The sequence below is a fragment of the Panthera leo genome, chromosome A3 (assembly GCF_018350215.1).
Source record: "Panthera leo isolate Ple1 chromosome A3, P.leo_Ple1_pat1.1, whole genome shotgun sequence".
In the NCBI taxonomy this organism is placed as follows: Eukaryota; Metazoa; Chordata; class Mammalia; order Carnivora; family Felidae; genus Panthera; species Panthera leo.
The window spans coordinates 35,715,029-35,742,772 of record NC_056681.1 but is presented as its reverse complement, the minus strand read 5'-3'; the positions used below and the strand labels follow the sequence as shown (position 1 = coordinate 35,742,772).

At 38.8% G+C, this 27,744-nt stretch overlaps 1 protein-coding gene across 2 annotated transcripts; it reads right to left on the bottom strand.

Moving 5' to 3' along the window:
* Positions 1-346: 346 nt before the first annotated feature.
* ANKEF1 (ankyrin repeat and EF-hand domain containing 1) lies at positions 347-24,569 on the bottom strand. 2 transcript variants are annotated; one of them, XM_042931610.1, is made up of 10 exons: positions 24,292-24,569; positions 18,839-19,228; positions 13,637-13,836; positions 12,750-12,899; positions 11,568-11,691; positions 7,037-7,859; positions 5,049-5,275; positions 3,511-3,674; positions 1,498-1,632; positions 347-653 (listed from the first exon to the last, which is right to left on the bottom strand). In XM_042931610.1, the coding sequence occupies exons 2-10, from the start codon at positions 19,182-19,184 to the stop codon at positions 495-497; spliced, it is 2,328 nt and encodes a 775-aa protein (XP_042787544.1). In that variant the 5' UTR covers positions 19,185-19,228; positions 24,292-24,569; the 3' UTR covers positions 347-494. The 2 variants fall into 2 exon arrangements, with proteins under 2 accessions (XP_042787544.1, XP_042787545.1); XM_042931611.1 differs by lacking the exon at positions 18,839-19,228 and having other exon boundaries at positions 24,292-24,567.
* Positions 24,570-27,744: the final 3,175 nt, after the last annotated feature.

Sequence of the window (27,744 nt, the reverse complement as noted above, 5' to 3'; positions counted from 1 at the left end):
CTTCAATCAAGGAGAAAGGGATGGAGTGCTGACAGTGTCTGCTATAAGTGCCAAAGCTTATTTGACCCAGGTATCTAATATATACCACGTACGATGGTGTGTAGGAAACAAACTCCTTCCTTAACAGGTTAGAACTACTTCTCTTCCATACTATTAAATTGTTTTCATCAATTCCCACTGGAATTATATATTTAGCAAACATAATGGGTGTACATTTTGTAAATTTTTTGACAATAATGTTATATTTATAACCAAAATGCCATTTATTCTACTACATCCTTAAAGAAGATTAAGGGGTTTATCCAGAAAGACATGTAATTCATTGCAAAATAAAATACACCTTCTCTAGATAGCTCTGAATATTTATAGCTGTTATAGCAAAAACAATTATTTGGTTACAAATTCTTAATTTGTGGATTGCTTTGACTTTGATGGAAATACCGACTTTCTCCCTGGGCCTTGAAATGTTGACCCCAAGAAGCAACTGCTATGATCTAGGTCTTGAAGGCAGCTTCCAAGGCTTGAGCTTTCTCTGTGATGTTCTTCTGAAAGGGCATCATGAAGTCCTCAAAGTCTACCTCATAAGTGAACCTCTCCCGCCGCAGCTCCCTTTTCCTGATCAGCTCTGCTGTTGTGGCTTCAGGACTCCAGATCTTAAAACAAACAACCGTATCCAGAGCAGGCATGAATACAAAAGCCAGCCAAATATGTCAGTATCCACACAGTGTCCAGTATGATTAACTTAAAACTATCAAATTTACTTCTAAATCTATTTTAGCTTATGTGTTCCTCTTACATGAGGAAGAGGAGTTACATGGGCATCGCTAATTCTGATGGTGACTGTTTGGACACCTGAAATGCTTTTCAGTTACCTCTGATGATCCTCTGCTGTTCATTTTTGGGATGTCAAAACAAGGAAGAGATGGAATTAGAAGATCATTTGGGTTTGTTACCTTTATGTCTTATGGGGAAGTCATAAGAAAATTATTTTCATAGTAGAAGGCAGAGGGGGCTGGTGGTCTCTTATTCAGCATGGCTTGATGGGGATTGGCAAGACCACTCTTGTTCTCCAAAGATGTCTCCACCTCTTTAATTGTGGATATTTAGGAAGCTACTGAATAAATCCAGTGTTGCTTAGTATGAAACTCCCAAGTGAGATGGTAGTAAGAGTACTGGGGTCTGAGAAGCACCAAGAAAATGTGTCTATTGAACTTGTGACCAAATGGGGACAGGGAATGGCATTGACCAAAGAATACTTTAGGTTTTCAAGGACAACTAAAATGTTAATATAGAAATAGTAATAGAGGAAACCAGATATTGGAAGCTAAAGAAGGTGAACTTACTGAGTTGAAGCAGCAGGAATTGACAAAAGGATACCTTCATATCATAACTGTGAAAGATAATCTTTGGCCATTTGTTTGGGTGCTCTGCATGAAATGTATTTAGAAAATGATATGAGTTTACAGCATGTTATGAAGATCTTTCCAAAGTACTTACCCTCCGTGGAATAAATGTAATATCCACTTTCTTGGTATAACCACTGGTAATCAATGAATTGAGATAAACCACATTATCCTTATGGACTTTCTTTTCCTCTGATATGGCTGGTACATAAACTGATGAAAGTGGTTCCTGGAAATGAGACAAAAGAAAAACCAACCCTATCAATTGCAAAAACCTATATTACACTTTTTTTTATATTATTTGTTGTTCTGTATCTTGCTCTGAAGCCAAGTAAAAATAAAAATGTTACTATATAAATTATAATTTGAAATGAAATAGAATATTATAACTTTGGATGGGGTAAGGTAACTAGTTTGCTTTGTTTAACTCTACTTTATTAGTAGTATTGGTAACAGAGCATTTAAGTCTTCAAGATACCCATTATTTATCTATGGTCACTGATTAACTAGAAAAATTAAATTATCCTACTAAAATGATAATGATGTATGTAGTAGAAGCTTAGCTGATTGATCATCCTTCACCTCTGGCCATTCTTACTCTCGTCCCCTCCATGTTTATTACTTCTTACTGTTGATTGTCCTCGATGTTTGTTATAATCCCTTCACCCTCTCCACTTCCTACCACCTTACATTTCTCCAACCCTTTCCAATTTCCAATTCCAATATTAGAGCTTTTCCTTTTTGAATTTCATCCCTGACCTATGTTTGCCAAGGATCACCAGGGATTCCTCCTGCTTCCCTAAAAGAAGCTTCTAGCCTACTTAGAAATGCACTTCAACTGATGAATGGATAAAGAAATTGTGGTTTATATACACAATGGAATACTACGTGGCAATGAGAATGAAATATGGCCTTTTGTGGCAATGTGGATGGAACTGGAGAGTGTTATGCTGAGTGAAATAAGTCATACAGAGAAAGACAGATACCATATGTTTTCACTCTTATGTGGATCCTGAGAAACTTAACAGCAGACCATGCGGGAGGGGAAGGAAAAAAAAAAGTTAGAGAGGGAGGGAGCCAAAATATAAGAGACTCTTAAAAACTGAGAACAAACTGAGGGTTTTATGGGGGGTGGGAGGGAGGGGAGGATGGGTGAGGTGTATTGAGGAGGGCACCTGTTGGGATGAGCACTGGGTGTTGTATGGAAACCAATTTGACAATAAACTTCATACAAAAAGAAAAAAGAAATGCACTTGGGCTTCGCTGCTAATGACAAAGTCTTGATCTCTCAGTAATCTCTATGGGCAAAAACCTTAAACTTCTGCTGGTAGTTTAGAGGCACCCACATCACTCCAGATTACCGGGAACAGTCACTTGACACTTTTAAAACTTCTAGAGTCATTCTGCAGGATATCCAAGTCACAAGTGGCCCCATATCCCAGGGTTCATTGGTAGTCATTAGAATCCCTTAGGGGGTGCCTGGGTGGCTCAGTCAGTTAAGCGTCTGACTCTTGATTTCAGCTTAAGTCATGATCTCATGGTTCATAAGTTTGAGCCCCACATTGGGTTCTGTGCTGACAGCACAGAGACTGCTTGAGATTCTCTGTCTCCCTGTCTCTCTCCCTCCCCTGTGCTCGCTCTCTCTCTCTCTCTCAAAAACAACCATTAAAAAAATAAAATTCCTTAGAAGGAAGGTAAGATGTGTAATGAAAAATTATGATACCATAATGAAGGAAAAACATGCTTTGCTTCATTCTTCTCACCCTACTTCCCTGTCTAGGGTGTCTCATCAAATCTGTATAACTCAGAACCAAATATATACATATCCAATGCCAATTCTTTTTTCAACATTCTAATTGTGTTTGGCTGAACCATCTTGGTTTTTACATGGATTTTATTTGCAATGAGCACTTTTTAGACTTTTCCATACTAGGAATTTCTTTGCTAGCTATTTCTTTAAAAGTACTGCATAATAGTGCTGACAATATGGGTTGTATATTATTTTGCCCATGCTGTATAACCACATGTACATAATGACACTGCCCTAACCCCCAACAAGTTTTTAACAGGTTCTAGTTACTAATGGGTAGTCCATTGCTTTTCTTACCTCCTCTTTCTTAATTTCAGGGCCTTCAGTCTTCATTTTAGGAGGTGGCTTGCCTTTCAATTTTTGATTTTCTGCTGGTTTTGGCAAGCTATCCAGCTTTTCTTGAATCAAACTAATTATTCTATAGTCAGCATACGCCTTTGCGATATCCATGGCAGTGTGCCCTGTTCAAGACATAAATTCAGAATAACAATAAACAGATTGATAATAAGCCAGGTAGAAAACCTCAGCACATCAGCCCTTAGCATACAGTAGTAAAGGTGATTAGTAAAGCAAATGGTTATATGTAGGGTCACAAAGCTAGATCAGATATTCTCTAAGGTGGACCCAGCTCTAAGATCTCATAATTTAAAGTGCCATTTACTGGCAACACAACCTTTTCTTGTTTTTGGTTTTGTTTTTGTTTTTTTTAAGCGTGTTTCTTAAAAAGTTGATAGGAAATACTGGCAGGATATTTACATGTGAATATTTGATTGATGGTTCTCTTCCCACATTGCATACATTTCCTTTTGTGTGATAATTTTACATTATTCTCCCCTTTCCATGATATAAGGAGGTATATTCAAAAAGGCCTGAGGAAGCTGGTGTCACAGTGTGCTGTGCACATGGCTGGGTATTATGACACCTGTAATATCCTCAGGCAGACCTAAAACAATACTACCAGTGACTCAGAGGAAGCCTGAAGCAGCCAGAAATATTAATGCTCTCTCAGATCAAAAGGAAGCAACAGCCTCCACTATAAGAAAATGATACCTCCAAGCAATAAGGTCAAATAGTTATTCAAATTTTTATTTATTCTTCAGGTGTGATATAAGCTAGGCCTCCCATTTATGTCCTAGAGAGAACCTCAAATTCAGGAATTTGTTCAGCTTTGGAAAGAATCCACATTCTATAGTCTTTAAACTATGTCATTTACTAGGAATTGACAGTTGTAACAGTGTGAAAACTCTGAACATTGGTGCAAGCCCACAAACTAATGCTTATAGGACTATAGTGAAATAACCACAGAAATTAAGAGTGGGTAATTAGAGGGGTGCCTGGGTGGCTCAGTCAGTTAAGTGCCCAACTTCAGCTCAGGTCATCATCTCATGGTTCGTGAGTTCAAGCCCCACATCAGGCTCTCTGCTGTCAGCACAACACTCTCAAAAATGAATAAACATAAAAAAAAAAAGAGTGGGCATTTAGAAATTTTTAGATAGATTTGATAGAAGAATTTTCTGTCATTTTAATCTAGTGATTACAAAAACCCTTGTATTTCATGTTTTTTCTCATCTCATTTTCTAGGAAGTCACTTTTTCTTGTACTTTACAAAAGTATCCGTCCATGACAGATTGCAAACATAAAGCACTGATCCTTTCACACCAGTGATTGAGAGGCACTCCATAGAAAACCAACTTGTGTAACATTCAACTTAGGTTTGCGTTTGCAGTAGTAACTCTCACAGGGAAATGTGGTCCTACAAGAATAGAATCAGAAGAGGTTTGGAATCTAAATTCTCCTTTTCTGACTGTAACTGTATCAATGATATGAACACATACCTTTTCTATTTTCCAGTTGGAATTTAGCACCGATATCAAGTAGGTATTTTACAGTATCCAGTCTGCAGCTCTCAATAGCTCTAGTTAAAGGAGTGGTGTTGTTGATGGAGACTGCGTCTATCACAGCTCCAGATTTTACAAGAAGCTCAACAATATCTTGCTGGCCTGTGTGGCATGCAAAATGAAGCGGAGTCCACAGGAAATTATCTGTTGCATTAACGTTAGCCCTATAAAATAAGACAGATGCACAAGCTAAATATATGGGTTGTTCCAAGCATTGGAGGCTGAACGTGCAAAGCCAGATTTCATACAGTTGTCCAGCTATAAACGAGGGAAGCTCTGAGTAAAGTTAAACTCTGTGCCATAATTTTTCTTGACTTGTGCTCTGCATTATCTGACAGTCTTAATTTTCTTTGCATAAATACATATTTTGTTTAGTTTTTAAAGGCACTTAGATCCCAGGGGTTACACATTTTGCAAAGGTTAAAATTAGGGAAAATTATATAACTGGATCCAATGAAGGTAAAAACTGATAGGAAATATAAAAGTCATGTTATTTCACTTTGAGTCTACTTTCTCTGAGTGTTATAGATTTTTAAATGCACCGTCATTATTAAAATTCTAAGCATCTAAGTGTAGTATTTTAAATGTCAGTTCTTTTTAAAAAAAATTCACTGTTGGGGCGCCTGGGTGGCTCAGTCGGTTAGGCTTACGGCTTCGGCTCAGGTCATGATCTCACGGTTTGTGAGTTCAAGCCCCGCATCGGGCTCTGTGCTGACAGCTCAGAGTCTGGAGCCCACTTCGGATTCTGTGTCTCCCTCTCTCTCTGCCCCTCCCCCGCTCACGTTGTCTCTCTCTCTCTCTCAAAAATAAATACTAAAAAAATTTCAAAAAAAATTCACTGTCCAAAAGTTCAAATTCTCATTAATTGCTTTATACTCCCTCTAGATAATATACAAATTTGAATACTTCTTTGACCTTCACCCTTATAGTAATAATAATAACTTTTATCAAATATGCAATTGCTTTGCTAATAAGTGATTTACATATTTTAAATGATTTGATCTTGAAAATCTGTGAGCTGAGTCCTATTAGAGCCCCATTATAAAAATGAGGATATGGAGGCACAAAAAAGTTAAGAAACTTACCCCAGGCTATTCAGCTATGGTACAAGAAGGAATTAAACCTGAGAAGTTGCTTTAGATTACAAAGTTAAATAAAAATGTGATGCTTTGATATTTTAAAGATATTTACAAATGAACCAAGGAGGTTCTGGAGGAGAGAAGGGACATGTCATCATGGCCATTGTACCACTTGTTTAAATTTGTTAGGACCACCCCCCCCCCCCAACATATACACAAGAGACAGATTAAAAAGCAACATGTAAAATGAATAAGTTCTAGAGATCTACCATACAATAGTGTGATTATAGTTAATATTGTATTATACACTTATAATTTGTTAAGAGGGTAGATCATGTTATGTTTCTCCTACAATAAAATTCTTGGGGCACCTGGGTGGCTGAGTCAGTTTAAGTGCCTGACTCTTATTTCTGCTCAGGTCATCTCTGCTCAGGTCATGATCTAGGTTTGTGAGTTTGAGCCCCTCAACCGGCTCTGTGCTGACAGTGCAGAGCCTGCTTGGGATTCTCTCTCCCCATCTCTTTCGGCCCCTCCCCCCACTCACAGGCAAGTGCATTCTCTCTCTCTCAACAATAAATACATTTTAAAAATTATCTTGGTAATTTAAAATAAAATTAAAAGTGACCTAGTAGGTAAAGCTCTCTAGTAAAGCAACTTTGTGCGTAGTTGTTATTGGCAAGCTATCTGTGCGTACACACATTCCCAGGTTCCCATTAGCCAACTTTCCCATGCAAGGTCTACCTCTAATCTAGATTTCAGAAATGAAGCTCTTTCTTTGCCCTAAAATTCTGGAGTTGAATATAAAGACCCATGAAATTTAAACCTCACTCAAGAAAGAAAACCCACCCTTTTTCAAGAAGAAACTTGACAGCATCCATGTTTCCACTGGCACATGCAGTCATTAGTGGTGTTTTGTAATAATTATCCTTCATATCCACAGGTATTCCTGATTCAAATGCCTTTTTCAGAGAAGCCAGGTCTCCTGCCTTGGTGACGAAAGTAATATTTGAAAATACCTTCCCTGGATCATCAATGTACCAAGCGGAGTCATCCTGAATGGGATGTTCTGGTGGATGGTCTCGGTTAAACCGATTGCAATCAGTTATATTCTTGTAGGTTTCAATCATGTAATAGGGTGGCCCGCCATCACTCCGTTGGGGAAATACATGGTCAGGGATGATGCAGATTGGGAGGGGTAAAACAAACTTGCCTTTCTTTACCTTTTTGGCCATCCCTTTTTTCTTTTTCTTGGGCCCATATGATCCCAAGACATAAGACTTGCTTAAGTATCTGGTTCCTTTAAAGAAATCATTAATATTGACCCCACCTCCCCGTAATTTTTCATGATATTGAGCTACCATAGCCAGCTGTTCCGAGGTCACAAAATCTTGCCTCTCCTCCAATGTCAACACGAAGTCCTCCTTGCTGACTGTCCCATCACCTCTGTCCACAAATGAAAAGGCTTCCTGAAGGAAAGTCTCATGTTCTAGCGACCAGTCATGTAGTCTAAGGGCCCAGAGTGGATTCGGATTTTTGGCTCCTGGCCGTGCCAGTTTATTAGCAGTTCTCTCTGCCCGCCGTATTTCTTTGTTTGCTGCTTTGAAACCGCCTTCTTTGGCCACAGCTCTGGGTGTTTTATGATCTAAGTTCTTCCATTTCAGGTCACATCCTAGAACATGAAGCATCATTATTATGAATATTGCCCAGGCATCTGCATGGCTCTGCGAATGACATTCATCAAACCCTTTTCTTAATTTTGATCTATTAGTCAAAAATTTATCCCCTATAATTACCAAATTAAACTGTGATTTTTTTTTCTGTGAGCTTCACTTTGGTGAATTCTGAAATATGTTTCCAATTTATATTCTCTGCCCCTAAAGAATTAGGACATTGATCCCTATAGATATATGAAACAAATATCATTTTGGCATACTTGCTAAGCAGACCTGCTACTAAAAAAAGAAAAGAGTGAGGGTAATATTTGAATATAGAAAGAAGCTGGGTTCAGATAGCTTACTGGGCCATTAGGAACTCAGAATGCTGCACCTGCTTCTTTTTGAATGATTATGACTGCAAACCTGTGTACGATCTTAAATTGTATTCCCCACGGAATCCATTTAATTTCTATTGATCTGCTGTTTTGTGATAAGGTCATGTGAACAACCTAACCCAGGAAAAACCAATTTGTTCATCGAATCTGAAAGACTTCCAGAATTACATTTGTGCTAATCAGACACTGAAATTCATTTTCCTTCTTGGTCCCTTCCTTAAAATGATGACACCAACATTACACGTAGGTATTCCCCAAATAAATAAACTTCTCTGGGTACATTGGAGAGTCGGCTTAGTGCCACTAGGAAGGTTGTGCTGTCTATAGTAAGTGTCTTGAGACATTAAAAATCCGTTATGTATATAAATAAGTCAGACAATGAAGAAGCTCTTTCTAGTGTTTTGCATCCAGAAGAAGCCTCTCCTGTTGCTTTGCCAACATCACATAATCAAAGAAGATTGCTCCCCAATCAGTATGTCTAGCAATGAAAATGTACAGGTGGCTGCGTGCAGAAATAAAGCATGCCCTGCCAATACTTCATAGTTGTATTCCTTGTCAAAAAGAAAATTAGTCACCAGTGCTTTTGAAGATTGATACTTCCTTTGGTATTGTCAAACTGAACATTTTATACTAAGACTGATAATTTTAGTAGTGATAGAAAAACTCAAAAAGAGTATTATGAGAATAAGGATTCTAAAATTTCTATATTAAACAGTGACTTATCGAAAAGGGGGCCTGAGGCTGGTCTCGACAGTATAATTCCATAGCAACTTCAAGAATGCTGTTTTTATTTAGCTTTTTCGCTTCTTCAAGGTGTCGAGGGGTTTATCTACCATCTCCCAAGCCACTGCTTCTATATTCACCCCTAAGGATCAAAGGATCTTAAAGCTGTTTGATCTTGCCTTCTTATGCTCCCAGTTTCCTCCTAGTTAGAAACCTTTATGTGGATAAAAGTTTCCAACATCCCAGCTTAAAGATCTGAAGGCGTTTTTTTCTCCTCTGGCCTTGGGACTTTTTATCTCCTCCCTTATAATTAGTAAATACAGATCCATTCATTCCCTTTGTGACTTACGATCTGTGGTCGAAGGTACTCAACTTACAGCTAGTGTGGGCTGACAAGCCAAAGGCCCATGAGAAAGAGAACTCTCCTGGGGTGCTTCCCTAGAACTTTTCCCAGCTCCCTGCTTCTGCCCTTGGATATGACACTCACACTGCTTACCGGGACTTGTAAATTGCTCTAGCATCAGGAAGAAGATGGTTTAATGTGGGAAACAGTCCAGCCTTCACATTTAAGTATAGAAGACACTAAACCCAGGGAGTTAACTCAGAAAAGAGCATTTAATTGTTAATGCATGGTTTGTTGTTGCTCTGATTGCCTTAGATCGAAGATTCAAAAGGTGAACATGTAGTTGGTAACACTTATACTATGGAATTAGGTCACCCACATAGGATCTAGTGAAGTGGTTGTACCTCCAAACATGCAAGAGAACTTAGAATGCCTTCAGCCACTTGTTTTAGAAACACGGTTTAGGGGCACCTGGGTGGCTCAGTCGGTTGCGCATCCGACTTTGGCCCAGGTTGTGATTTCATGGCTTGTATGTTCGAGCCCTACATCGGGCTCACTGCTGTCAAGCCTGTCAGTGCAGAGACTGCTTCGGATCCTCTGTCCCCTTCTCTCTCTGCCCCTTCCCCACTTGTGCTCTCTCTCTCAAAAAAAAAAAAATAAATCTTAAAAAAGAAGAAAACATGGCCTAGTCTCATGATTCTGCCAGGAAGATGAAACCTTTCTGTGTCATTGGGCAAGGCCTTTGGCGTGGCCTACGCTCCAGCCAAATGTGCTTCTCAGTTTGCTTTCTGTGACTTTCTCCCAGGAGTATATAGATGATAGAGAATGTGCCTGGTGATGTTTATCCTAATAAGAAACCAGTTAACATGTTAAAGTTGAAGAATTGTCTTAATCTGGGCAGCTCTTTTGTTTTTAGAAATAAATTATGTTAAAAATGCAATATCAGGAGTGCCTGGGTGACTCAGTTGGTTAAGTGTCCAACTCTTGATTTCGGCTCAGCTCATGATCTCATGGTTTGTGAAGTTGAGCCTTGCACTGGGCTCTGTGTTGACAGAGTGGAGCCTGCTTGGGATTCTCTCTCTTCCTCTCACTCTGCCCTTCCCTATGTGTATGTGCACACACACTCTCTCTCAAAATACATAGACATTTGAAAAAGAAAAAAAATGAAATGTCAGAATAAACTGCTAATAGTGACAAATGTGCAAACAAGACTGATGAGACCATTTTTGGGGCAAAAGTTGCATTTGATATACGTTCCTTTATTTGTTAAAAGTGTTTATTGGGGGATGATGGGGGGGGAAGAGTATGAGTTTGTATAAGTTCATAAAAAGTAAACATGAATTCGTTATTGCACTATTAGTTACGCAAGCACATTAGTTTATCTATGTTAGTGGTTACAATTTAGGATCTCTATGTCTCAGGGACTCCTGAGATTCTCTGTCTGTGTAGAGGACAGAAAAGCAAAAGTACTTTTTCTGCTGTATTCTAGAGTCATAGGGCTTTAAGTTTTTGCCTATTACTCAAACTGGGGGGAAAAAAAAGCAAAAAACCAAACCCATTACTACAACGTTCAGCAGAATGCAGTTCCACTTTTCACAAAGTTAAAAACTTTTAATGTACTTTAAGTTAGCATGTAATTGACACCAAATGGATCCAGATCTTTAAACTTAATTGGCTAATATTCCCATTTTAAGGACTACATTAAGCTATACATGCATAGTTTATATTCCTAAATTAATAGGTACCTAGAAGCTAAAGGTAAACCGAAAATAAATTTCAAATTTTCCATGAAAATTTTCATTTTATCTTTCTCCCTAAAATATTTCCCCTATAATTTCAAATGATTTAGGAAAGTTATCCTTGACACAATTGAACAATTTTTTAATGAAATAATTAAGAATGCAGACTAAAAGACATAGTTTTTCAGTGTTCGTCCTTCAGATTGGTGGACATTTTTAAAAGGACTTTAAAAACTATAAGCATTTTAATAATTAGCCAACATATGAACAATCCTCTTTAGATTTTTAATGACAACCTAAAAACATTTCAGAAAATGAGTTTTCATCACTTTAAGACCTGATTCATGATTTCACAGAAGGTAGAGTAAGAAAAAATTTTCAATTTTCTTTCTACATATATAACTGTGGATGGGTTATTGAAAAAAATACGCAACTGACAAGTGGCAGGCCCAAACTGTCTGCTCATCTGCAACATGGGTAAATCATAACTGCTTTAAACATAAAATTGCTAGACACTTTTACCTCGCTGAGCTATATATTTGCAGCAATCTGCAAAACCGCCCATGGCAGCATAATGAAGTGGTGTGTTCCCATTCAATGCAATCAGCCCCATGTCTCCCTTGTAAGCAAAAAGCAGCTTCAATATCTGCAAAATAAACAGTGGATATAGTAGAGGAATAGGAACATACATTTATTGCATGAAGACTGACACCCCTTGTTATCTAATAGTTACTTATGCTACATGTGGCTATTTAAAATTAAATTGAATTAAATAGAAAACCATTAAAAAAAATCCAGTTCCTTAGTTTCACTAGCCGTATTTCAAATGCTCAAATCCACATGTGGCTATTGTATTATACATCACAGATATACAACTTTTTCACCATTGCTGACAATTCTATCAAATAGCTTTGACCAAGAGTTTAGAAAATTCGATACTCATCTAGGGCATGCTATCTTGGTGAATTCTAGTAATTCTAGAAAGCATCAGCCTATAGAAAACATTATCAGGGAAGCAAAGTCTTTACCAAATGTGACTTCTATTGTGATGTATATTTTTATTGTGGGGACAAGACTCAATGACAGAAACAAAGATAGCTATGTAAAAACTCAGAAAATTGAGTAAAGAAAGTTTAGACGTAATTCAGAATTAAAAATAAAATAGGATAGCATTGGTTCCTATTTCGTTTCTGCAGTGTCATTGTACCTATGAGATATCCTTTACTGGTATGTCCAGATAACCAGGATACTTAAGAGTTTAAAATTTAGGTGAGTCATTAGATGCACACAAAAACTCAGGGAGATAAGAGTTTGTTGGCATTGTTCTCCCACAGTTTGGTCAAGCCATATTTTGAAGATTCTGATATGTAATGGAGGCATAAAATAAAAAAGTCCTGATTGGCAAAACTTTTAATTTGTCATAGTTAAGAATACAGAAAAACATTATTTATTTTATTTGCTTATTTGTCATACTTAAGAATACAGAAAAAACATTCATTATTAATGAATAAACTTAGCAAGCAGATAAAACTGAAGGGCTAGAAAGTTTTTAAAAAAACATTTGATCTGAAATATAATTTTAGAATTATCTAGGGAAATCAAGACGGTAACTTCGAAAACATTCTTAGTGTAACCTACATGATATTAAAACAATTTGTGAAAAGGTGTGAGCAACAGATTTTAAAGCAAAGGGCAGATTATTACATCAAAAAAGCCTCCTTTGGCAGCAAAATGTGCAGCATGATGTCTCTCATTGTCAAAGGCATTCACTTCACCTCCTCTTTCCAATATCCCTCGGACTAGCTCTAGCACTCCTTCTCTTGACGCTTCCATTAAAGCCGTTCGACCTGTGGACTGGATGAGAAACAGATCAAATGCCGGTTATGCTTGTTATCTTAAATCACTTATTTCGTATAAATATGGTCTAAATCCATTTGGCCTTAGATTCACACTGACATGTTTAGTTCTCTGTATTTTTACTGGTTTCATGTAACAAATAGGAAAAATGAAGCCAGCTGGTCCATGTAGAAGCATTTGAATATCAGAGTCAAGGTCACACCAGATGTCCCTGTGAGAAATCAGGCTATAAAATGCATTTTTTTGTAAAGAAAGTAGAGCAAAAGGGGGGGAAAGAGGGTAAAGTATATGCTAAAATTAGGTTATAGGTGTTTTCTAATGAGGAAAAAAATTGATTTTTTTATCATCTGGAAATGACTATTAAACAATAAGAAAACTCAATAAAATTGGCCAAACAAGGAAAGGGGGCAAGATAGATACGGGAAACAGCAGGACTACATATTTTCTTTCCAAAAAGATACATTTTTATTAGGCATCAGTGGTATCTTTTCTATTTTTCTCTAATGATCTTTTACTATTATGCATAATAAATACGAATTTTCCAAACGTAATTAGGAAATAGACTGTGGAATCATGGCAATATAAAGATAATGAAAATCTATCATCTTAAAACACTGTGAATAGAAATGAATAGTCTATAAGCTAACAGGATAATTTTACCATAATTAAATGTGAAAATTACACTACTGAGCGTCTATAATTTTAAAAAAAAGGAATCACAGGAATAGTCATACTGAGTTGATAGCATTTGGATTGGCTCCTTTTTCCAAAAAGGTCAGGCACATATCTTTAACATCATGTGCTTCTTCACACGCTCTAAGGAATATTGGCTTTCCTTCACAGGAAGAGTTGTTGACATCTGCACCATGGTCCAGGGCAATCAATGCACAGCGATAATGCCGCTTAGTAGGCAAAATGCAGTAAAACAAAACACCTGTAGAAAAATAGAATCCCCAGAGAGTATTTAATTAAGTCTCCATATATTTGAACCAGATAGCAAGGAAAAGATAACAATTTTGAAATCCATAATTGGCTAGCTGAAGGTGGTGGAGCAAAGGCATAGTTGCCTTGCTTTTTCCTTCTGTAACCAACTGAAATACCAAGACCGAGAAACAAAAGAAGAAAGTCAACCTTTGATAGAATCAGAAAACAGTTACGACCAAATGCGATTGGACCTGGTTCAGGGGAAGAATCAGAGTGCTGATATGTGAGCCCTTGTCAACCATGGGTTCTTGCAGCCTATACCCCACATGCAGGACTGTGGGTGCTGGTTGGTGGGTTGCTGTGTCCCCTCTGAAACTGCAGAGTGACAAAGGAGGTGGTACTGGATGATAAAATGTGCAGACCAGCCATGTGTAGCAGTCAGTATAGCAGCACTGAGAAGACAAAGTACATGACAAGGGGCTCTACCATTTTGGCAAATTGTTTTGTTCCAATGAATAAAGGAAAATGCTAAATCCCCCGACCCAGAACTTATGACATATAGGTCCTCAATATAATTCATGTCAAAAATGTACTACAGATCAGGGGTATTGTAATCTAGGCAAACAACAGTCAGGCTCCAAACTGACTTTGTAATGACCTTATTCTAAACAGGCTTCATTCAAAGAGGAACAATAAGCAAATAAAAAACTAGCATGTGACCTATTGGGGGGAGGGGGTGTAAGATACTGAAAGAAAGAAACCTGATAGTAAAAGCTAGGCAAAAACTACATACTAGGAAAACTATACCATGTGAAAATTATTGACTGACCTATTTCTATGATAGCAAAGAAGCTAAATATAACTTTTTTCTTCTAAAATAAAAGTACAAAGATAGGCCAAGACCTTTAAAAGAAGGGCTGCTAGGACAATAGAAGATAAATAGAAGGAAAAGATGAAATTAAGCCAGCTGAAGTTAGGAAAGAAATGGTAGAGGAAACTAAAACCACCAAAGAAAGGGAAGTCAAATTGGAAGCAGGAAAAAGGAAAGCAAAACCATCATCCAGGATGTGAAGGAAAAATACAAAAGAACTAAGGAGAATGTCACAGATGATGGAAGAGTTGAAATGGTCTAGAGGCAAAGGAGAGTGAACATGTATGTAATTGGTGTTCAATAATAAAACACCAAGTGGAACATAAAAAAATGGAGATACAATAGAAAAAAACTTTCTTGAAGTGAAAACCTGAATTTCAAGGTTAAAAAAGCATACTTGGGTCTCAGGAAAAATGGATTAAGAAAAATCAATGAGGCATGCGTATGTAAAGCTAGGTAGAGAAGGTGTCCTGTGAGCATCTGGGAAACAGTTCAGATCCTATCTATAAGAAGCAAAAGTCAGTCTGGCCTTGAGATTTTGCTACTGTAATAGTCCATGCTAGAAAATAACTGAAGTATCTCTACAATATCACCTGAGAAAGAAAGTAAGGAGTTTTGTACCTATCAAACTGTTGTTCACATATAAAAGCAATGGACATGTAAGTTTAAGGATGCAAAAAGTTATTGTACTAATCTCTTCTTTCATAGCAAAATATTAATGAATACCATGTAAAGTGCTACTTTAATAAACAAAGTTTTAAGTATATGTAAAGCTATCAAGTTTGCCATTAAAACAACCAAAAACAAGCATCCAACTGTGGGTTTCGGCTTCACAAGTTTGAGGTTCATATTGGGCTCTGTGCTGACAGTGCAGAGCCTGCTTTAGATTCTCTCTCTGGCCCTCCGCCACTTGTGCTCTCTGTCTCTCTCAAAATAAGTAATTAAACTTAAAAAGAAAAAAAACCCAAAACAAAAAAAAAATCAGTTCTCTTCCCAAGAAAAAAGACAGATGTTAACTAGATTTACTGTGGTGATCATTTTGCAATCCATACAAACATCAAATTATGTGTACACCTGAAACTAATATAATGTTTATGTCAAATATACCTCAATTTTAAAAAATCAGTAAATAATAGGGGCGCCTGGGTGGCTCAGTCGGTTAAGCATCCGACTTTGGATCAGGTCATGATCTTGTGGTTCACGGGTTTGAGCCCCGCATCAGGCTCTGTGCTGACAGCTCAGAGCCTGGAGCTTGCTTGCTTCAGATTCTGTGTCTCCCTGTTTCTCTGCCCCTTCCCCACTCATGCTCTGTCTCTCTCTCTCTCTCTTGCTCTCAAAAATAAATAAACATTAAAAATTTTTTTTAAATCAGTAAGTTATAAAAATAGATAAAACTACCATTCCAACAACCAAAAAAAAAAAAAAAAACTAAAAACAGACCATTAACCTTAGAAAATATAATACACACAACAAGAAAAAGAATATATGGGGACCATATAGGAAAATACATTTATACATATTTATTTATATATTTTATATTAAATATAACTTCATAATATAAAATAAATGACAGTTCTGAGGCCAAACCTTTGGGGCATCCAGATAAATATAAATTGGGTAAATTCTACCATTAAATAAAAATCACAATTTATATAAAATCAAAATCTAAATATATTTCATGTAAACAGACACATCTAAAATAGGGTTACTCAGAACAGTTAAAACAGAAAGATGGTCAAGGACATGGTTGAAAATAGAAAATCAAAGATACAACAAGTCATATGAGGCAAGAGTGGACCAAAACAACAATAAACAGCAATGTGATCTAGAAATACCAGAGGCTGAATTCATTACAAAAGGCCCTAAGGCACTTATGAAATAGATATTTTATAATGATGGCATGCGTAACTCCCAGTCAAAGTCTATCTGGGCTGACTCTTTAAGCCACAAAGAACATGAATCAAATTCTAAAACTGAAGTGGAAATAAAGGGGAAAAAATGGTGGACAGTCAAATTTGCATACTGCATGTAGGACTGGGTATGCATTCCTATAAATGGGAGAACCAATGGAATGGGGGCTCTAAGGAACTAGTGTAGCTTAACCCTTAAAGGGAAGACAGTATTCCATTCTCCAGAATAGACAGACACTAATTAATCCCCAAGGACATAGGAAAGAGTTTTGGCTTAGAGATTTACCTTTTCCATATTCTACAAAATTGTTCAAAGTACAGTTTAGCCTAGAGTATGTCCCACATCCTTCTAAAGATCCAGTAAGTATTTTAACCACTTAAATGTTTGCTTATCTTTTAGGAACAATGTCCAGTGAGGCATACATCAATCCCTGGAAAATAGGATGTTAATGACCAAGACTATGCAAGAAGCAAAACAGTTTGACAAGTGAGAGGACAACTAAGGGATGTGCAAGGTGAGCTAGATGTGTTGAACTGGTGAAGACAGGGCATTCACTCAGTGCAGTAAGCCTACCATGGGTTACACAGAATCAAGTCTCTAGGGGGCTGTACTAACAAGGTTATGTGTGCAACAAGATTTGTACTGGTCCCAAGTTTTGTTTTCTATCTTTAATTCTTCCTATGTGATTTGTCAGATTATTTTCTCATGCATTCATCTTCCAAAACCTTGACAAGTTTAGTATTAATTTGAATGAGCTTAGATAGTAGCCATATGGCTATTGCATTTGCTACAAGTATTCACTTAACCCTGTTTCTAATTTTACTTGTTCAGTTTTAATTTTGCAATTTTAGATTTTTATGATATAAAATGTCTCGACCTTTGAAAAAACATTTGTTTCAAACTCTGGAAGGTAAACTGTTCTCCATTACAGTGTTTCCCCAAAGTACATTCCACAAAACTCCAGGTATATAAGATGCCATAAGGAAAAACTATTTCAAGGGTCAAAGAAATATGGAAAATATCCCTGTATCTAGTCTGACAAATGTGAAATCAACATGTCTCAATTTGTTTTATCCAATGGTTCTCTAATGAATTTGACAGTGGAACAAATTTTGCTTGTAACCCTTATCAACATCTCAGCAATTCAGTGGTCCATGGAACACTTTGGGATATGATATTCTACAGAGTTTTAAGAGGCTTTTTTTATTCAGGATTTAACATTTTAAAATGCATTTGACCCCTGAATGCATCCGAAGTTCATTTCGTTATGTGGTACTATTAAGTAATTAAATGATTGTTCCTTTTCTTTGTCCTCTCTTATTGTTTTAAGCAAGTCACTTATCAAATACCAAGTCTGGAGAGAATTACAAAAGCGGATTTTGTTCCTGTCAGAAAATATTAACATTAAAAATGGGATTTATTTCTCCAGTGTGGGACTGACGTTAATGGCTTTGTACTTGAAGCAACTCCTTGGGACAACTGATTAAATCTACCAATTTATATTAAGCCTGGTGGTAATTTTCTTGGTGATTTTCACAAGGCTGTGTCAAGTCCTTCTGGAACTTTGAGTTATTTGGGCCAGAAGCTCCCAAACATGGTCTTGAGATGTGATTAGGGAGAACAGAGTAGAGAAGTGGGGGCTATCTCACCTAAACAATAAAGGAAATGACATGTCTCAAGTTTTAAGTTCTTTTTCCAAATACAATTAAATTGACCCTAGAACACTGGAGTTTATGCCGGCATCCACCTTAGTCCTTCCAGTTCCCAACTATAACCCCCTTTCTACGTCAGACTGCTGTTGAGAGGTGCCAAAGTCCTTTTGGAGCCCAAAAGAACATTATTTGATGTTCTAAAGTATCAAAAGGAATAAGAATGCTCTCCATCCTCTTTTGTCTTAAACAAGATTTTTATATCTTATAATCGATGATTATGACTATGGTAATGACAATATATGTAAAAATTCTCCACATTTAGGAAAGCCACCAAACATAGATTAATCTAACTTTCTTTTTAAATGAGAAATCTCTCAGATCTTGTCTCCCTAAGATCTACCCATACTGTTTTCAAATTATGGGGAGACAGTGTCCTTAGATACAAGAGTGAGAACCTGGCTCTTCACTTAAACCCATGAGTCTTTCACTTCTACAGTTGGAAAGCAAAAATGCACTATTTATTGATTTCTGGCTACAAAGTAGATTGCATCTGTTGGGCAGAATGCTGGGATTTTTACCTTTTCCTTCATTATCAACTATACTCATGTCAGCCTTTGCCTTGGCTAATATTTCCATGGACAATTCATGACCCAGTTCTGCAGCCCTCATTGTCGGAGTACAGCCCATCTTGTCTTGCACATCAGGATGAGCACCAAGGCTAAGGAGAAAGCTGACCATATCAATGTCATTGGAAATTGAGGCTAAGTGCAGAGCACTGTGTCCATTGACTGGTTCTGTGAAATTGATTAGTTCAGGGTATCCAAGCCTGATCAACTTCTCTATCTGCTTCATGTCTTTGTTCCGAACACACTGAAGAACTTTGTAGATCTGCAAGTTCTCAAGTCTCTTATCTGCTAAAGCCATACTCGACCACCTTCTTGAAGATGCTTTTCTGGACCAAAACAAAACTACAGCAGCAAAAACAAAAACAGAAACATACAAAACTCAAAGTTAATTTTGTCATCTGTATTTTGATTAGATAGTAATATTTTATACCTTCCCTTCTGAGAAGAGAGGCTGTTTCTTACGAAATGATATTACCATAGTTTATGGCAACTGACCTCATGAGAGTATAAATTACACATAAAAACATAGGACATACAGTTAGCATAAAGTTAAAATATTTCAAAACAAATCTTTCATTCTAATTAATATCAGCCTTGCTGTGAAGCTTTCTTGTTAATTTAATTTCTTGTCTCATTTAATCTTCCTTCCTTGACACAGCCTCCCCATTTTAGCCACAAAGAAAGTAAGGCTAACAAACGTGCCAAGGTAAGGTTTCATTTTCCCACTACATGGCTCTGTTACCAGCATGCCCCTCAACAGAGACCACACAGGTTTTAGCAGTTAACAAGTGTTAAAAAAAAGAACATGTAGAATTTTGAGGTGCTTATCATAAGGAGGAATCTACTGGATTCTGTGAGATACCAAACGTGATTACTGTGTCATCTTACATGGGAATGAGGTAGGTGAACAGTTGAGAGAGAACTGTAATTTTCATAAATAATCCCACTGTTACATTGTAATGAGCATTCTAATATGAAATGTTATCTCCTTTTATTTATGGAAAAACAATATTTTCAGTTGAGTCAGGCTAGGTAGACCCAGCTTGCTTTTCTTTCCTCACTTTTTCTGGGAAAAAAACCCCATTATCATATTGGAAATCCATTCCAGATCATATAGTACTGCTATCCTAGGCCAAGTCATTGCCACAGACTTCTAATTTGTCTCACTGCTTCTACAACAGATCCCCTAGGTTCCTTTCTCTGGTCAGTCCTCAGAAACATCTTTTAAAAATGTATCAGATAATGTATCAGATGTATCAGATAACATCTTTTAAAAATGTATCAAATGGTCAAAGGTCAAGCAACCTTTGACCCCCAGCATTTTGTATGGATCTGCCCCTTCCATCCCCTATGATAGCAATGAGTCAAAGACCAAGGCTTAGTCTGTGTGTGAGCACATGCTCAGGAAGGACATCAGCCAGTCAGCATCCTAAGGGACCCTTCTGCCAGAACTATATGGACAGACTACTGTGTGCTGATGCTGTTAAGCAGTAGGGTGGGGTGCTGCAGTTGCAGGAACCACGTTGGCAGTCAGGGAGAGTGTGTGTTACAGAGACTGAGACTTAGGGCAGAGGTTGGGACTCAGTTGTGCCAGAATTCACCCACCACTTTAATCCATGCAACATGTTAGTTAATGCAGCACTAGCTCAGGGTTGCAGAAGTAAATATCCTCTCCCCACCCCCACCCCCCCTTAATTTTGTATAAGCTAGTTAGCTGAGTTTCTGTCCTTTGCAATTGAACAGATTTCATCTTACTACAGAATCGGAAACTGTATCATCTTTTCTCCCACAAACCTGCTCCCTCACCTATATTCCCTCTGGCAATGAGTTGCACTTTTGAACGCTTGCTCCTCTTTAACTATGTCTCTCTAGGCAACCATAACATCTCCATTGCCTGTTCTTGTCCTACCTCACCACCCACTCTTCATTCTCCTTTGCTGGCTCCCATCTTCTGCCAGAAGCCTGTTGAGGTGACCAGGGCTCCGCCCTCAGGACTCTTGTCTATTCTCACACATTGCCCTGATGGTCTCATCCTGTCTCATGACTTTCATGCCAATTTGAGGTTTCTGAATATTCACTCTCTGACTCTCCCCAGAGCTCCAAAGTGATGTATCTACCTGTTGACTCTTCGTTCTCACAAGGAACTCTAATAGGCATATAAAATATAAAACATCCAAAGCCGAACACTTGATATCACCCTTTCTCCAGTTCTCCCCACTTCCAGTAATGGCGTCACCATCCATCTGTCTACTCAGATGAAAATACTCAAAGTTACTCTTCTTTCTTTCCTCACAGGTCCCCTACTCTTTAAATCCACCAGCAAACCCCATAACTCTACCTCCAGAATATATCCTCACATCAATTACCAGTGGTGCTATCCTAGGCCAAACCCTTGTCACAGCTTCTAATCTGTCTCACTGCTTCCTCAGCAGCCCTGCAGAGCCATTCTTTATTCAGTACCCAGAAAAAGCTTTGTTAAATGTAGATTAGACAAGCCTCCACCCCCAACATTTTAGTATAATTTTTTTAAATGTTTATTTATTTTTGAGACAGAGAGAGACAGAGCATGAACGGGGGAGGGTCAGAGAGAGGGAGACATAGAATCTGAAGCAGGCTCCAGGCTCCGAGCTGTCAGCACAGAGCCCGACGCGGGGCTCGAACTCAAGGACCGTGAGATCATGACCTGAGCCGAAGTCTGATGCTTAACGGACTGAGCCACCCAGGGGCCCCTAATTATTTTTAATATAAAGAAAAGTTGAATACCCATATATCCATCACAGATCCTACCATTAATGCTTTACTCGCTTTCACTTATCTATCCATCCCTCTGTCTACTCAGCCATCTATTTTTTGATCCATTTCAAAGTAAACTGCACACATTCCAGCAGGCAATACCCTTAACTGGAGTTCAATATTTGTTTACAGTTCTTTTTTTCCTTTTTGTCTTTTGAATATGAAATGTCCAATAATTAAGTGTTCCATTCTATAAGTTTTGACAATTGCATACATCTATGTAACCCAAACTCCTATCAGGATATAGAACATTACCAGAAAGTTCCAGAAAGTTCCCATGCCAGAAACTTCCCTCAAAACTATTTTTTAAAAGCAGTTCAACAGATTTTCATTATAATCAGAATAAATCTAAACCCTTCCTGTTGATCTTTTAAGAATATTTTCTCTGCCTCTGTGATCTTACTTTACTCCAACCTCCCTTGATAAGGTGACCTCCAGCCACACTGACCACCTTTCTGCTTATAGAACAAAAGTGCATTCCTGCCTCTGGAACCTCTTGTTCCTTCGGCCTGGAGTGTTCTTAGCTCAGAATTTCCGTTGGTTGGCACTTCTCACCATTCAGACAGCAGCCACCATGTCACTTCATCTCTTTCCTTTCTTTATAATGAAATCAAGCACTTCTGTATATTATATTTCTATAGATCTGTAGATATAGATATATTCAATTTATATACTGTGTGACTTCCCCAGTAGTATAGAGCCTTCATGGAACAGAAGTTTTATATTATAATGACCTTTATTTCTCCATCACCCAGAACCTGACTTATGTGGGGCATTCAAGTAATGGTTGCTCCATAAATGATGACTGAAAGTTTTAAGATTGAGGAGTGGAAGAAACCAAAGAGAATGCCCAGGTTTCTAGTTTGAGCAACTGGCTACCTGTGTCTGAGATGGGGAGTGCAGGACGCAGTCAGATTGGTCAAAGAGTGTAGACAGTTATGCTTTGGCATGCTGAGTCAGAATCTACATAGCAATATGGAACACAATTCAAGAGAGAGAGATCTAAGCCTGGTCTACGGGCAACTGTGGGGTTTTCAGTGGCTGCAGGCTCCTGGGAGACTGGGTGAAGGAAAGGAGGAAAGAGTGTCAGGGAGAAGGGTGAGCATCGCTGTCAAAGGCATGCTGCTGCCTTTTCTCCCCATTCTTCTGCCTGCTGTTTTTTCTTTGTGCTTCCTCCTCTGCCGCTGGGACATCAGTCATCACACAGCTTGTGGCTTCAATGTCCTGTTTGCTGTAGCCCCTCTCTTCCCTTCTAATCTGTTTATAACATGTGGTCGACTAGGAGACCAGATAATGCAGCTGCTTAGAACCATGTGTGTAAATAGGCTCCCCGTAAGTCCTGAGCTTCCCCACAAGTCACCCACTTGGCCTTTGCTCCATGCCTTGGTGATATTTACTTTAGCAGCTGCTTATGATTTATTAGTACCAGCCATATCCTAGTTAGGTGCAGTGGCATACTGCACACATAGGCACAATGTACACAGGAATAGGATACAGTGCTTCCAAATAGCTCCTTGACTATCCTGAATCTATGCCACCTCATTTGTGTGAACAGAGACATCCTAATCAGAGACTTCAATGCTTTCTCTGAGGCACCCACCCCTAACAAAGAATTAGCAGCATGAAGCATGTCCAGTCAAGCTACAGTGATGAATTCCACAGCCCACATGCCAGTTCTACAGCTTGTACTCTTCCAGCCAAAGCCCCAACGTGCTGGGGAGAGAGCAGTTCCCCTTCTCTGTCCTTCACAACCTACTGCCAAGACTGAACAAGAGCCTCACCCCACTGAAGGAAATAACAGAAGTCCTTCCCTCTAGTTCTGAGTTCTTCAAAATTGTGAAAGCATCTCTGATCTTCAGGGGAGTCATCATGTATACACACACCCCAACATGTACACTTTACCTCTGTATGACGGCTGAGCCACCCTGGCATACCCCTATCTGATCATCTATATGGACAATCTCAAGAGATAGTGGAATAGAACAGGGTTTCTTCACCTGAGGTCCATGTTTGGGTCTAAGCCCTCTAAAATTATATGACAATCTGCAGTGTGTGTGTGTACAGGTACATTTTTCCCCTGTGGAGGAGAGATCCACAGAACTCATCAACTTCTCCAAGGAGTCTATGACACAAGGGTGGTCTGCTAAAAAGAGGAGTGGAGGGAAACACACTGGGAATTTCCACATAGTGGAAAGAGTGTGGGATTGCAGGTGGGGAAATCTGTTTTTGTTGTTTGTGATTCCCCCCCCCCCTTTCTCTGCAACATTATTTACATAAACTGGTTGCAAAAACCTGGACATATTATCTACCTGGTTTGTGCCTCAGTCTCTTTATCTGTGAAATGGGGATGACAGTACCCACTCGATGGTCCATATGAAGAGGAAATGAGACAATTCTAGTAAAGTACTTAGCAAAGTCCCTCAAAGCAGGCTCACTATGAATAAATCAAATGTCCGTGGGTTTCAACTCCCCCAGAAGCCACAGTGTACATTTGCAGGGTTCTTTACGGTCCCTTTCAGTTTTAAGTCTCAGAAAAATGCGGTAGGGGAGAGGGGTTAAGGAGTAACTTCAAGGTAAAGGCCAGGTGGCAGGGAGCAAGGTGCCGAGCTCACCTCTTAGTCGTGGGGGTGATCAGGGGCGGCGGTTGCGCCTCTGTCTGCTGGGGCGCCCGGCGGCCCAGGCCCTCGTTCTCTGCCGCCTGGCGCGGGCCCCAGCCGCGACCTCGGGCTCCCAGAGCCCGGCGTGGGCGCCCAGCCGTGAATGGTGTCTCCTTGGGCAGAGCAGGCGAGCCGGCGCGCGGGGCAGCAGGGAGCGGACGTGTGTGTCCATGGGCCCCGGGTCCGCCCGGGGGCGAAAGCGCCGCCAGGTGAGAGCGCAGGGGGCGGGGTGGGAGCAGCGGTGACTTGGCTGATTGTGAGCTTCGGCCACGCCCCGCCTCGCTGCCAAGGCAACTGCACCGGTGCGCGGCGGGGCGGGGCTCCGAGCCCCGCCCCGCTCCACCAGATGGCCTGGTCCCCGCCTGGTGGCCGGCCGCTCCGGGATAGTGGAGGAGGGCTCTGCAAGCGCAGCGCCACGGATGGCAGAGACCTTGCGCCCAAGGCCAGGACTGCAGCTGTCCTTCTCCCTTCTTTCATCCTCTTCTCCCACTCCCCTGCCCTCATCCTGAAAAGCATTGTATTCGAAACGTAAAGCTCCTATAGTAAGATCAACCAACCAATTAAAATATAGAATAAAATAATTTTATACATAAACTTAAATGAAAAATATAAAATGAAAAAAAGTTACTTGTCAGAGACAACTGCTGTTGATTCTGGTGAATCTTCCCAGAATTTTTCTTTGCATGATTCAGGATGTATATAGGCTTAAAAATATTTATACACAAATGATAGCAAATATAACAAGGAGATCAGTTTATTTCAGGGCCTGGGGGTGCGCGCTAACATCCTAGCCCCCCAAACACACTTTTTTTGCAGGCAAATTCTGACAGCTTTTTTATGTGAATGCAAAACATGTATGCTTTTAAAAATAGGATGTAACAGGGGTGCCTGGGTGGCCCAGTCGGTGGAGCATTCGACTTCCGCTCAGGTCATGATCTTGTGGTTTGTGGGTTCGAGCCCCGCATCAGGCTCTGTGCTGACCACTTGCTCAGAGCCTGGAGCCTGCTTCAGATTCTGTGTCTCCTTCTCTCTCTGCCTCTCCCCCGCTCACGCTTTGTCTCACTTTGTTTCTCAAAAATAAATAAGTGTAAAAAAAAATTTTTTTAATAAAAATAGGATGTAATAGCTTCTGATTAAGAGCAATAGTTCCCCCACCCCAATTTGTTTTTTACACAGAGACTCTGTTTGAAAATATGATTAAGGACTATTTCATGAACACAAAGGAATATACTATATAACATGGAAAGTTTGGAGAAATAAAGCTGAACAAGTTTGCTTCTACAGCTGGACTCCTTGTATATTTCTTCCCCAAACTGCACTCTCTGGTTCTTGTCCCCATAGGTGACTGCTATTCTGAAATTTGTGTTTATCAGCCCCTTGCCTTTCAAAAATATGTTGCTTCATATGAATGCTTCCCTTAAAAAATGTGCATTTAGTATTGCGCATTTTGAGGATTTATAAAAATTGAGTAGCATGGTATGTATTGTTTAGACATTTTTTCCTTCCAAAATCTTATTTTTTTAAGTTTATTTATTTATTTTTTATTTTAGAGACAGAGCACACAATGAGGGGAGAGGGGCAGAGGGAAAGGGAGAGACAGAGCTCTCAAGCAGACTCCAATCTCAGAGGAGGCCTGATGCAGGCTCGATCTTATGAACCGTGAGATCGTGACTTGAACCGAAACCAAGAGTCCCATGCTTAACCGACTGAGCCACCCAGGTGCCCCAGGAGAATCCTAACTTTGAAGTATACCTTTGTTTTGTTTAATTATAGCTCTTTTATCTTAATAGCTGTATACTATTCAATTGTGTTACCATTCCATACCACTTTTAAATCAACTCTACTATTGATGGACATTTGAGATGTCTGTATTTGGTATTATAAGGAATGCAGCTGTGATCATGTTTGTATGTCTTTAGATACACAAGTTCGAGTGTTTCTAGGGTATATGCCTAGGAGTGAAGTTTCTGGATCATAGGTTATTTATAACATCAGGAGACTTGTTTTCCAAGTATGTGTAGCAATTTAGACTCCCGTCAGCAGTGTGTGTCTTAGCCAAAACTTGGCTTTGACATGCTAAACTCTTTGCCAATCTAGTGGATGTAAATTGGTATTTCATGATTTTTTTGCATGCTCTAATTAATGATTGTTAGTCTGAGAGCTTGATTTTTTGGAAATATTTGAGTGTAACTTTATTGGCAAGCTACACTGTTCACCCTCACATACTTAACCATATAACTCTCTTAGATATTTTAATAGAATCAGTGTAAACTATGCTAGACTATCAGAACTATTGGTGCAAATATTTTGAGTAGCCGTAGGGTAGACATTTGTTGGTTGAATGAAATCTTGGAGTTAACCAGTCTGACTACTCACTGTTCTAACATGGTTTCTGTGACATTCTTTTCCCCTGAATGGGTACTCCCTGAGTTTCATAAAAATGCTCTGTTTTTCTGAGCAAATAGGTGAAAAGTAGCTTTGCAATGATAATCCTATTTGATTTCAAACTTTTTGTAGTCTGAGAAGGCTAGGTATGCTGAGCTACTTAAATAGCAGTTTATTGTCAACGAGAGGGCAGGCATAACATGGGTAAAATGTTAGAAACCTCACAGATTAGGAAAGAGACATGACCTTTCCCCACTTTCATCAGAAGTCTTAAAAACACCGAGCTTCTTAACTTGAACTTTGTTTATATTTTTGCTCTTAGCCATTTGGCAGTTGAGTCATCAGAAATTTGGCAACACAAAGGAAGGATGGGAGTAAAGGGTGTTAATAGTCCTACTGCTTGAAATAAAGCTAATTGAAAAGTGGTAGAAAAGTTTATGTAGTTCCTACCAACACAGACTATGAGACAGACTGATGCATGGGCCAAGTTCCCTACCAATACCAATACCAATACCAATAGCAATAGCAATAGCAATAGCAATAGCAATTTATGCTTCCATCTCTATCTAGTATTCAGTAAAATTTTATCTTTAAGTTACAACTATGCAAAGGGGTTGTACATTTAGTACTTCTTATGTAGTCCCAGGTGTTATGCAAAATGCTTGGTAAGTAAAGCGATTCTATTGAATTCACATATCTTTATAAAAATTGCCAGGAAAATCCAGCAATAAATTGCATTAGCTACCAGAGCCCTTAAATTATTATTTATTATTCAGGTCTGGCCTGAGAGACAGAACATAGAGTAGTTGTTCTGTAGCAACCACTATATTAATTAATTTAAATGTGGAAATAATTGAAATAGGAGTCAGTAACTGGTGTGGCATTCCAGTGGGTGATGGTATATTTAACTGGAAATAAAATCTATTAAATCATTATGGATCTTTTCATAAGATTGAGGCAAAGTCAGTAGAGTTTATTGTTGTATTTTCAAATATACTTAGAAAATTCATCTTTTATACAGCC